At 64.6% G+C, this 10,832-nt stretch overlaps 1 protein-coding gene across 21 annotated transcripts; it reads left to right on the top strand.

Annotated features, from left to right (window-relative positions):
- Positions 1-5,350: 5,350 nt before the first annotated feature.
- PDYN (prodynorphin) lies at positions 5,351-10,048 on the top strand. 21 transcript variants are annotated; one of them, XM_054845243.1, is made up of 7 exons: positions 5,351-5,538; positions 6,447-6,480; positions 6,584-6,662; positions 7,861-7,971; positions 8,134-8,249; positions 8,349-8,496; positions 8,796-10,048. In XM_054845243.1, the coding sequence occupies exons 4-7, from the start codon at positions 7,969-7,971 to the stop codon at positions 9,366-9,368; spliced, it is 840 nt and encodes a 279-aa protein (XP_054701218.1). In that variant the 5' UTR covers positions 5,351-5,538; positions 6,447-6,480; positions 6,584-6,662; positions 7,861-7,968; the 3' UTR covers positions 9,369-10,048. The 21 variants fall into 21 exon arrangements, with proteins under 21 accessions (XP_054701218.1, XP_054701223.1, XP_054701215.1 ...); XM_054845247.1 differs by lacking the exon at positions 5,351-5,538 and having other exon boundaries at positions 5,552-6,480; positions 8,173-8,249; XM_054845241.1 differs by lacking the exon at positions 5,351-5,538 and having other exon boundaries at positions 5,552-6,480.
- Positions 10,049-10,832: the final 784 nt, after the last annotated feature.

Raw genomic sequence — 10,832 nt, 5'->3', positions numbered from 1 at the left:
TGCCCCTTTAAGCGCTCGGCCAATCGCGGCGGCGCGGGACGAACCACTGCGGCGGCGGGGAGGAGCGGCGGGGGCCGCGCCGGGAACCGGCCTCCCCCCAACGGCGGGGCGGGCTTTGGTGGCGGCGGTCCGGGTCCTCCAGTTCGCTCCCGGTAACCGGGGCGCCGCGCCGCCAGGGCGCCTCAGCGCGGCGGGGGCTCAGCGCGGCGGCCGGCCCCACCGCCACCCTGCCGCCGTGGTACGCGCCGCCCCGGTGTAAACAGGCCGGTCATCGGGGTGGCGGCGCCCGGTGGTCGCCCCGGTGTCCGTCCGTGTGTTCCCCCCCCCGCAGGGCACGGCACGGCACGGCACGGCACGGGGGGAGGCGGCGCGGGCCCGGCCCACGGGGCTCACCTGGGGCGCGGCGGCGGGCTCTGGACTCCGGGCCGGGCGCTGCGCGGCGGCGTGTGAACGGGCGGGGCGGCGGCGGGATAAGAGCAGGGCTGTGCGCCCTGACGTAACCCCTTATGTAACGGCGGGGGTGACCCGCCCCCCCGCCCCCCACCGCGCCGGGACGGTCGGTGCACCGCGGGGCCGTGCAGCCGTGCTCGGTGCACCGGGAGGGGTATCGGTGCACCGGGAGGAGGGGGTGATGCCCCGCGGCGGGGGGGTGTGTGATGCCCCGGGGGCCGTGCAGCGTGAGGAGGGACCCGGTGCACTGGCGGTGGCCGTGCGGTGCACCGGGGCTCTGCAGCCGCACCGGGAAGGGCGGGCGCGGGGCTCGGGGGCGGTTTGAGAGCCCCGGTGGAATTCGGGGGCCCTTCCTGGGCGCTGCGCTCATCCTGCCGGGGACGGTCCGACGCCGCTTCCGGGGCTCACCGGGGGGCTTTCCAGCTGGAAGTTCCCCGGGAAAGTGGCTCAGATCCCCGGGGGCCGGTGCTGGGCGGGCGCTGGTGCAACGGGGGCTCTCGGGGCCCCGCAGCTGGCGTGGGGCGGCGCGGTGCCCGCTGAGTGCCCGTGGGACGGGAAGTACATCGGTCACCAAAATCGGGGCACAGCGACTGCCACACGCCGGGACCCTGAGGGGCGGCAGGGGGGCGGGTGGGAGCCCCCGGGGCTGCAGCGTGTCCCCCGGGGGTGGCCGCATCCCCCGAGACCTGGGTCCTGGCTCCCCGTGGGGCCGGTTTGGCCGCATGGCTCCCACGGGCAGGTGGTATGGGATCGCTGTGTCCCCACGCAGGGGTCCTTGTCCCACACACCATCCCCAAGCTGCTCTTCACCCCCCCGGCCGGGGACTTCACGAGCATCTGTTCGCCCCGGGCGGTGCGGGAGGTCTAATCCTGGCACTGGGCCGCTGCGGCTGGTGCTGCTGGGGGTGGGCAGCCGGCGGTCCCCAGGGTTTGGGGCTTCTCATGCCGCAGTGCCGCTCCCCCAAACATTTTTTTCCAGCCACTTGTCCCCACGTTTTCCTGCCCCCCGCGTGGGTGACGTTAGCAGCGCTCAGCCAACGGTCAAGGAGAACATCTGCAGAGCCAGTGTACAGAGCAGCTCGAAAAATTACTGGTTTCTTGACTCACTTCTGAGGCATGTGCCGTTCCGATCACGCAGCCTGCAGCACGTCTGGGCTGTGTCACACTGGTCCGTCCCCCCCAGGAGGACAGAGACCCCTGCAGCCACTGGCACCCGGGGCTTGGCGTGTGGGACGGCTGATGGCTCCAACGGCGGGGCTGACCCTTTGCAGCACAGCGGCACGGCGCAAGCTGCAGCTCCTGCCAGTGGTTTTAACTCAATTTGCTTTTAAATGGACTCACTTCACCTCCCAGGCCAGGAGCGAGGGGGTTCGTGCCGCAGCCCCGTGCTCCTGGTGCCGCTCGGCAGCCTGGCGCGGTGCGTGCCGGCAGCGGGGATGATGGCAGCGACGTGACTCGCCACGTTTACGTGGGCTCTGCTTTTTATACCAGCATCAAGTGGCCACTTGTGCCTCCTGCCTACGCAGGGAGGTCACCACGTGCCTGCACGTGTGCCCGCCTGGGCTGCACGGTGACCTCGAGCTGCCGTGGCGTGACGCAGGCAGGGTCCGAATCGGCTTCCAGTCCCACGCCGCTGTTCTGCCTGCTGCCGCATCCCCCCCAACAGTGACCTTCCTCTGCTCCTCACTGCCTGCCTGGCATCTGCCTCCAGATTGTGCCAGTGCAGCTGCCGGAGGTTTGCTATGGTGCTGTCGTGGTCAACTGGAGACTACACGGCTCCCGTGGGCAGTCGGGAGCAGACCCCCAGGCTTAGCCCCCCCCCCCCAGTTCTCCCCACAGAACTGTCAGAGTCTCTCATGACCCATGAAATGCATCCGGCGCATCCCTCGCCCTGCAGCCCCAGCAGCAGGCAGCAGCTGCAGGCAGCTCTTGCTGCCCCATGTCTGCACCTGCCTGCAAAAAGGCCACCTCCCACCCTGCCCGCAGCAGCCTGGCGTCGCTTTAGGGCCGGGAGGGTGAGTGAGCAATGGAGCCGTTTCTGGAAAAGCCCCGTCCCACTGAATAGGATAAAGCTGACGGTGCTGGAGGAATTGCAGCAGAACGACTGCCTTCCCATAGGATGCTCCCACCGGCACTGCTGGGTCGCGATCCTCCTGCTCAGGGAGAGCCCAGGTGGCTGGCAGGGCTCGTCCCACCTGTGGGGACAATTTACCCCATCCCAGGATGGGGAGCCGGGCACCCTCGAGGTGCTCTGTCTGGTCTGGGGGCGAGTCCCCGGGGACGGGCTGGGGGCGTCGGGGCAGAGTGGCAGTGCTGTGTGACGTTAGCTGCCATTAACTCCCACCTGCTTTCGCGGGAGCCTGGTACGCACGCTCGTCCCCCTCCTCGGTGAACCTGCTTTTCACTCATGTAGTTAAGAAAACTTAACTTTTCTATTACTGCACATTTCTCTTACCCAGGTGCTTAATTACCATTGTCCCAGGGAAATGTCAGTGTGACTCAGAGACAGTTTCCCATTAGGAAGCGAAAGATGAATATTAATTAAACTTGCTGGTGAGTGGGCTTGCTCCCAGCTCCTTTCCCGGGGGGACCCTGTCACCCCACACACCTGCCCAGACCCCAGCTGGCCCCAGGGAGGACCCTCTCGCCCATCTCAGCATGTGTGGCACACGTAGAAAATAAGACGACTCTGCTTCGGGGACAGGAGTACCTCGACCTCCCTCCCGGAGCAAAGGGAGTCAGTCCTGAGGAAGGAACCTTATTACAAATGACTTTTCTCTCTGCCCACGGGGTTTGCTCCGTCTCCAGAAGCGCATCTCCCTCCGGTGTAATTACCCTGTATGGGGAGGCGGATGCACCCCGGGCCGTTGGGCTCTGGGAGGATGCTGCAAGCAGGTCTGCTTTTGGGGTGGGGATCTGTCAGCAGCTGCGGCCACGCTGCCCCTCTCTGCACTCCGTGGTCCTCAGGTGGGCACCAGCCTTTGGGGTGATGCTGTTGCTCTCACCTGGAGACCGTGGCTCCTGGATGGAGCCATTTGCCTGCAAAATGGCAGGTTGAGCCTGGGAAGCCAGGCTTTAGGGATGGACTTCATGGGTTTGGGAGGGCTATTTGATAGAAATAATGGCTTTGGTGAAAGAAATGCTCCTCCTCGCTGTGTCTGTGGTGGCCACAGGAACACTAGTCCTGGCAGCAAGGGTTAAACCTGCCTGGAAGATGCCTGCAGGCCCTGGCCAAAGGGTGTCTGTGGTGGTTTGCAGCTGTGTTTTGTTCTCCTCAGCTTTGTTCTGAGCCTGCTCAGCCCAGCACGTGGAGTGAGGGGGGCCATGGCTGCCCTCTGCCCATGCCCTCCACAGGGCCCGATCTCCGTCCCCCCTCGCCGCAGCGCTGCCATCTCCCGGGATGGGTCCTGCAGGGGACATCTCCTCTGTCGGCCCTGGGGAAATGCAGGGTGCTCTGCCCTTGCCTCGCCCTGCTCCCTTAGTCCCTCTGTGTTGGTACGGTCCCAGCCTAGGTGAGCCAAAAATCCACCTCTGAGCAAAAGCTGTGGGGTCCCACATGCTTTGGGGGGAGCAGAGCCTGGCACCCCAAACGTGGGTGCTAGTGGAGGCAGCTATCATCCTTGGAGATGGGGCACCATGGGCAGCTGGTGCAGGCTGTCCTGCTCACCCAGCCGTGGCTGCTGGGTGCCTGGTGCAGGGTCCCGGCCATGCCGATGGCCCCCGTGCCCCTCGCCAGTGCCAGGAGGGATGAGCAGGGGGCACGGGGTCCAGCAGCTGGTGTTCGAGCCGGGGAGAAAGGCAGGTTGCTGGGAAACATCCCTCTTGAGCTCCGATAAAAATAGCTGTGTCTTCAAAGCGAGAGGACGGGCTGCACTGCCGGCAGCGCGTGGGATGTGCTCACACCCACCGGGGCTGCAGGGGATGGGACAGGCTGGCCTGGCCCCAGGGGGTCTGCACCCCAGAGCCCCCAGCCCTGCATCTCCCAGTGGGGTGGGTGCTGGAGGGGTGTTGGGACACAGTGCTGGGTGACAGTGGTGTTTGGGCTCGGAGGATGCCCTGGCATGCCCAGCGCTGCCCTCCTTCACCCCCAAATTCAGCTCAGAAATGTGTGAACGGGAATTGGGGCTGAGCAGGGAAGGCGGGGGGGGGGTCTCTGTCCCCCCACCCCATTGCCCCTGCCCCTTTGGTTCATCTCTTTGGGTTTGTCCCCAGGAGGAGGGGGGACGGGGAGAGGGCAGTGGGGGGAAGCTCAGTGGGTCCAGCCCCATCGATGCAGAGGTGGGGGGTTTCCTTGAGAGGACATTGCTGCCCAACTGCAGCTGGGCTGGGTGGGTTGGGGGGCACCAGCCTTTCCCAGGGCGTGAAGACCCTCTCACCCTTCCTGGCAGCTTCAGTTGGGCTCGCTCCTCTCCCCAGCATCGCCATGAGGACGGTGCCTGTCCCCAGCCTGGGGAGCGGGGCGGGGAGGGGGGGGGGGATTCAGGGCTTAATCTCCCCCCTTATTGGGCAGGATTTGAATTTGGTGCCCAGGGGGAATTCACACCTCCAGCAGCCAAACTTCCCCGACACGCAGCTAGAGGGGGAGACGGACCCGGTGCCGGTCCCCTGCCACCTCCCGTGTCTGGGGCACGCGTTTTGGCCCCGAGGACTGAGGCTGGCCCCGACGGGGGTCCCCGAGGGACGCGGCCGGCGGCAGTGCAGCGGTGGGATGCGCACCCCAGTCTCCGGGGCGGCCGGGGGGGTGCGGGGAGGCCCCGGCGCGGCGGGAGAGCTGCTCGGGAGGTGGCGAGGATGCTGCGGGGCTGATTATTCACAGCTTCCCTCGCCCCGATTGGCTCCGCGGCGCCGAGCGCAGCCGGGCCCCGCTGCAGGAGGAGACTCCGTGGCCATAAAAGCCGGGTGGGAGCCGGCGGGCGGCGAGTCCGGTGGGCACCCCGGGCACCGCTGTAGGGCCACCAGCCAGCGTGGCCTTGCCACCGCCGATGACCGGCTGAGCCTGACGCCCGTGGAGGGACACCCAGCACCCACCACCCACGACCCGTCCTGACTTGGCGAAGCGGGTGCTCGGCGGGACGGGGAGCAGCAGCAGGTAGGGCTGCCGGGGTCACCATCCCGCTCCCCTTCCCTTGCGCGGGTGCAGCTCCTGCTCACCAAAGAGTGACTCTGTTTAAAAACACCCCCCTGAGCCACGGTGCCAAGAGTGGCTCACGGTTGGGCTTCTTGCGTTATTAAGGATGGGCTCCTGCCTGGCCGCAGGTGCTCCTCTCGTCCCTCGAGAGGTTTTGTAGCCTGTGAACTGCTGTCCAGAGCTTTGCTGGGGTTTGTTTTGATGCTGATGCCATGTCTGCTACCCCAGCAGCAGGGACACCTGGGTCTCGGAGGGGCAAAGGGAGTGGGGGAGAGGACAGGGGAGAGGTTTCTGTCTCCCCCCATTTGGCTCAAGCAGCAGTGGTGGCCACAATGCTGGGTTTTGCTGTGATTCTGTCCTAAAAGTCATCGGCTTTTTTGAGAAGCCTTGTCCTGAAGGCATTTCCAGGTCATTTTTAAAGGTGAGGAAAGGAATGGATGGAAGGTGATTCTTTTTCTCCACCAGAAATACCTGCAGGGTCTTAACCTGCCTGAGTTAGACCTGTGTGAGAGGAGAGACCTGCTCAGCCTGGGAGATTTGTTCACATCCCCCACTACAAATAATCACAGGTTAATCATAACTGGGGAGGTCGGTCTCTGTGCTGCCTGGCACACACACAGTCCCCATTCCCCATCCCTCCTTGGGTTACTGAGTCCGTAACCGGCTCCCGGGGTGCATGGACGCAGCTTGGGGCTTTTCCATGCACGAGCAAAGCCTAGGCACCAAAACCTTGAGTAGAAACAGGACAGGGGAGGAGGGGACCCCAGCAGACACCTGACACAGGTGGGACGTGCTGAGGGCAGCCGTGGCGGCCGGGCCCCACCGCTGGCATTGCCAGATGCTGCCACAATCCTGTTGCATTTCTGCAGGAGGGATGGCTCCGGAGCCTCGGGGCTCCTCCAGGTAACACAGGATTAAGCTCTAACTTGCTTTTCTTCCTCCCTTTGTGTGCTTCTTTTCACTTTTGTTCAAAGCCCTTTGTTTTCCTCTCCTTTTCCTGCCCCAGTTTTGCCAGTCCCCCCCCCACCCCGGTTGCAGGAGCAGGCAGAGTGCTGCCGGGGTATTTGTGGCACTGCCTGGACAAGGTACGTTTGCAGCAGGGTGTCCTGGGGTGCCTGGGCATGGAGGGTCCATGGCCCCACTGTGCCCTGGAGATCTGCAGCTTCCCTGAGTGCCATGAATTCAGCTGCAGCGGGGCATGGGGCATGGGGCTGCCGACAGCAGAGGAGCATGGTGAGGGAGGGGAAGTGGATGGGAAAAGGGGGTGAAAAGGATTCCCACTGGGGCTGCTGGGAAGCAGCCGACGGTTGTTCTTGGGAGCTTCGTTCCCCTCGGTGCTGCAGCTGGCACCTACCCGCACGGCTGGTGAGTTCTCGCTCATCGGTGCTGTCTTGGTGGTGGCAAGGCGGTAAGGGACCATCACTGTGTCTCAGCGGCGAGGGTGGGCTGAGGTCCCGCCGTGCCGGTGCCTGTACTGGGCATCTGCCTGCCCCAGCGTCTGCCGCTCTGCCAGGGTGAGTGGAGGTGATGCACTTAGGGCTGCACGGAGCCTGTCCGCAGTGCAGCCGAGGAATGCAGACAGCTTGACACACGATGGTGCAGATAATTCAAATTAAATTTTAATCTAGCATGAATACTGTGGCATTAACATTTCTTCATCAGTACCAATTACGGTACATTAGCAGATACTGCTGGAGAATACAATAGTCTCTGATATGCGTCATTAATGTGTAACAGATCCCTTTGGGTCATGCCTTTCCACCCCAGATAAAAGCAGCCAAGGAGGCAGGCGGGTGCTTGCTGCCAGCACACCCCTTTGGGGTCGGCTCTTGCTCCCAGGGCCATCGTGGTCCTGGTGGCATTGCAGTCCTGTGGCACTGCAGCCGGGGCCGGCACTGGCCCCTCCAGCCTCGCCCAGGGGGTTCTGGAGCAACACCGTGCACTGCCGCCGGCACAGCCCCTCTCCCAGCCACTGCCCGGTGTGATCAGCCCTCCCTGGTTCATCAGCCCTCCCTGGTCTCATCCACAGATGTGAGATTCTGACACGGCTCCTGGCAGGCTGGATGGCAATCATGGCTTGCAGGGAGGCTTGAACCTGAAACCTGTTTTTTTTTTCCCCTGCTTCTTGCTGCACCAGCCCAGCAGAAGCAGCAGGTGGGAGGGAGGGGAGCTGGGGTGCCCCGGTGCACGGTGCAGCACCCAGAGTGAGTCTGTACTGGGTGATGGCATCCCCCTGTCCCCGTTCTGCTGGCGGCTCCGATCACCGTGCTTTTCTTCCCCAAGGCCAAGGGGGAGAACCAGTGATTCATTCCCTTCGTGCCACGCAAACGCGGCGATTGCAATACTGCAGAGAAACTCAACGCTAAAGAAAAAAAGGGGCTTTTCTTTCTAATGGTATGGAAGGAGCGATGGATGGGGTGGGATGGGGTGGGATGGGATGGTGGTCATTGCCCTGGGGACCTTGGTGGCCCTGGGGGCCTGGCCACGGCTCAGGGCTTGTGCCAAGGATCAGGCTGCATCCAGGGTAAGGGATCACATCCCACAGTGTCCTCGCAGGTCACTCCTGTCCCCTTCTCTCCCCATCCCAGAACACAGGAGCAGCTCCCAGAGGTGAGTCGTGTGGGTGCAGGCACAGGTCCCGGTGCCCATCCCCAGGAGCAGCTGTGCAGGCAGTAGGTGCCCAGCGCCGAGGGTGCCAGCGGGGCGGCGATGGACTCCCCGGGGCTGGCGCAGGGAAGGTGATGGGCTCTGTGCTGTCTTGCCCTCCCCAGGCAGCGGCTGCATCGTGAGATGGCACGGTGGGCACTGGCACTGGCGCTCTGCCTCTCCCTGGCCATGGTGGTATCTGCCGACTGCATGACCCAGTGCTCCCTCTGCGCTGCCCAGACCCGCGGTGCCGACAGCAGCATTTGGCCCCTGGTGAGTGCCAGCCCCATGCAGCCATCAGCCGGGGGGTCACAGCAACGGGAGCATCGCAGGTGCCAGTGCACGGTCAGCAGAGCTGCGTGCTGCTGGGGTGGTGGGCATGGGCACCCTGGGGTGCTGGCAACGTGCAAGCTTAGGCTCTTCACTGAGCTTGTCAGCAGAGCAGGTGTGGAACCCTGGGCTTGGGGTGGGGGCACCCCCTGGGCAGGGTGGGAGAAAGGCGGGGGGGTCACCTCAAGCAGCAGGGTGATGCCAGCGGGTGCCCTGGGGCCGCTGCGGCCGCTGTCTTGCAGATGTGCCTGCGGGAGTGCCAGGGCTCCTCACCGCCCGGCCCCGAATGGGAGACGTGCAGGAAGGCACTGGCGCTCCTGGTCCCGCTGGTGGCCCTGGCCGAAGGAACAGACCCGTCCCCTCAGGAGGCGGAGGAGGACGAGGCAGAGCAGGAGCAGGAGCTAGGTCCTGGGGAGCTGCCACTGGCACCGGCCAAGCGCTACGGGGGCTTCATGAAGAAGATGGCCAAGGGGAAGCTGCTCTCCCTGCTGCGTGAGAACGCCCACAGCAAGGGCGGCCTCAGCAAGAAGTTTGGGGGCTTTGGCCGCAAACCAGGGGAGCGGGCGGCCCCTGAGGACTACCCAGGACCGGAGCCAGCAGGTGACGGGGGCGAGGAGCCCACGGGTGCCGGGTCTGAGGGGCAGGAGCTGGCAGAGCTGCACAAGCGTTACGGTGGCTTCATGCGCCGGATCCGGCCCAAGCTCAAGTGGGACAATCAGAAGCGCTACGGGGGCTTCCTGCGGCGGCAGTTCAAGGTCACCACGCGGTCGGACGAGGACCCCAGCGCCTACTCAGGGGAGGTCTTGGACCTATAGAGCCAGGCACGGGACGGGCGGCACCACAGTCCCCATGCTGCCGGCCCGGACTGCGCCATCACCCCTGGCCCCATCCCCTGCCCAGCCTGGCGTGGCCAGCGTCATCCCTGTCTTGTCCCTCTGGGGGACCATGGGTCCCCATCCTCAGTTGTCCCTCTTTGGTTCACCTGCCCATCCCTTAGGGACCCCGTGCATCGAGGGGACAGTGCCACCCCTCCGGCTGCTGGCGGTGCAGCTGCAGGTCCAGCCCCAGGGCTCTTGGGTGCAAATTGAGGGGAAAACGCATATCCTTCACCTTCCCACAGAAGGACAACAGGGTCTGGAAACCATCACAGCTGGTGTACGAGGCGATGGTGTCCGAGCACCAGGAAGGATGAGCTGGGGCAGAATCGCAGCCCTCTGGGCTGGGAGATGGCTCACGCAGCCAGCACAGCTGTGGGGAGAGGTGGCCGGGCAGGGCTGGCACCATGGCACCGTCACCAGCACAGGGAGCTGGCTGAGCACAACCCCGACTCCCCTCCCCGAGCTGCTCGCCACATTCCACCCGTCCCAGCACCTGCCTGGTCATCCCCCACCTCCCCCCAAGCTTCCCCCTCTGAGAACGACCCCCAGAGGCAGGATTGGACCTGTACCCCATCCCCTGCTCCCCCCGCAGCCAATAAAAGGCAGATGCCAACAAAGCCAAAGCCGTGCCAGGTGCTGAGCATTCTCCATGGGGCAGATCCAGCCCTCGGCATGAAGGGACCACACACTCCAAACCAGGGCTTAGGAGGTGGGCTGGGGGTCCATGGGTGCCCAGGGCTTGGGTGCCAGCTACAAGACCTGCAGGCAGCATGCGGTGGTACCCTCCCAACTCCATGGGTGCCAAAGATGTGGGAGCCCATGCAACCCATTGCTGCTGCCCCTGGAGCCATGCCCCAAGGGAGGAAGGGCCCCCCCAGCCAAGCAAGGGCAGGGATGCTCAGCCCAGGCATGTGCAGGGTGCTGGCAGGGCCCCTCCTGCAGCACAGCTGGGGGGGGACAGACAGGACACCCAGAGGAGGCTCCCTTGGGAATCCCAGCAGTTGCCCCAGCCAGGAAGGAGCAGCTGTGCCAAGGGCATGGGCCAGGCTGTCCCCTTCCCGCTCACACTTTGAGGAGAGCAGCTCGGTGCTGAGAAAGCCCAGTCTGGGCAACAAACTCCCTTTTGACCTTCATAGACTCACCCTCCCCATCGCTCATCCCTGCGGGAAGCCTCACAGTACAGTTCCTGGCCCCAGTAAGACAGAGCCTGTGTGCCAGGCACAGCCAAGGCGCCAGCTCTGGGGTGGAGAAGGTCACTGCAGAGCACTGCTGTGCTCAGCTCACCCACAGCACAGGCTGCAGCTAGCACCCAGCCTGCCTGCACCCCAGTTTGGGCACCCCAGCTCACCTCCCATGGAAGGGGGCACCTAAAGATGCAGGAGGGCTGCATGGGGAGAGCTG

Source organism: Grus americana, chromosome 17 (assembly GCF_028858705.1).
Source record: "Grus americana isolate bGruAme1 chromosome 17, bGruAme1.mat, whole genome shotgun sequence".
Classification (NCBI taxonomy): Eukaryota; Metazoa; Chordata; class Aves; order Gruiformes; family Gruidae; genus Grus; species Grus americana.
This window is presented reverse-complemented; position numbering and strand designations above follow the sequence as displayed.

Coding starts and splice junctions, on each gene's coding strand:
- PDYN (XM_054845239.1), top strand. CDS start 7,990: ATGGGGTGGGATGGGGTGGGATGGGATGGTGGTCATTGCCCTGGGGAC. Junction 8,250..8,348: donor CAGGAGCAGCTGTGCAGGCA/GTAGGTGCCCAG, acceptor TGCCCTCCCCAG/GCAGCGGCTGCATCGTGAGA. Junction 8,497..8,795: donor ACAGCAGCATTTGGCCCCTG/GTGAGTGCCAGC, acceptor GCTGTCTTGCAG/ATGTGCCTGCGGGAGTGCCA.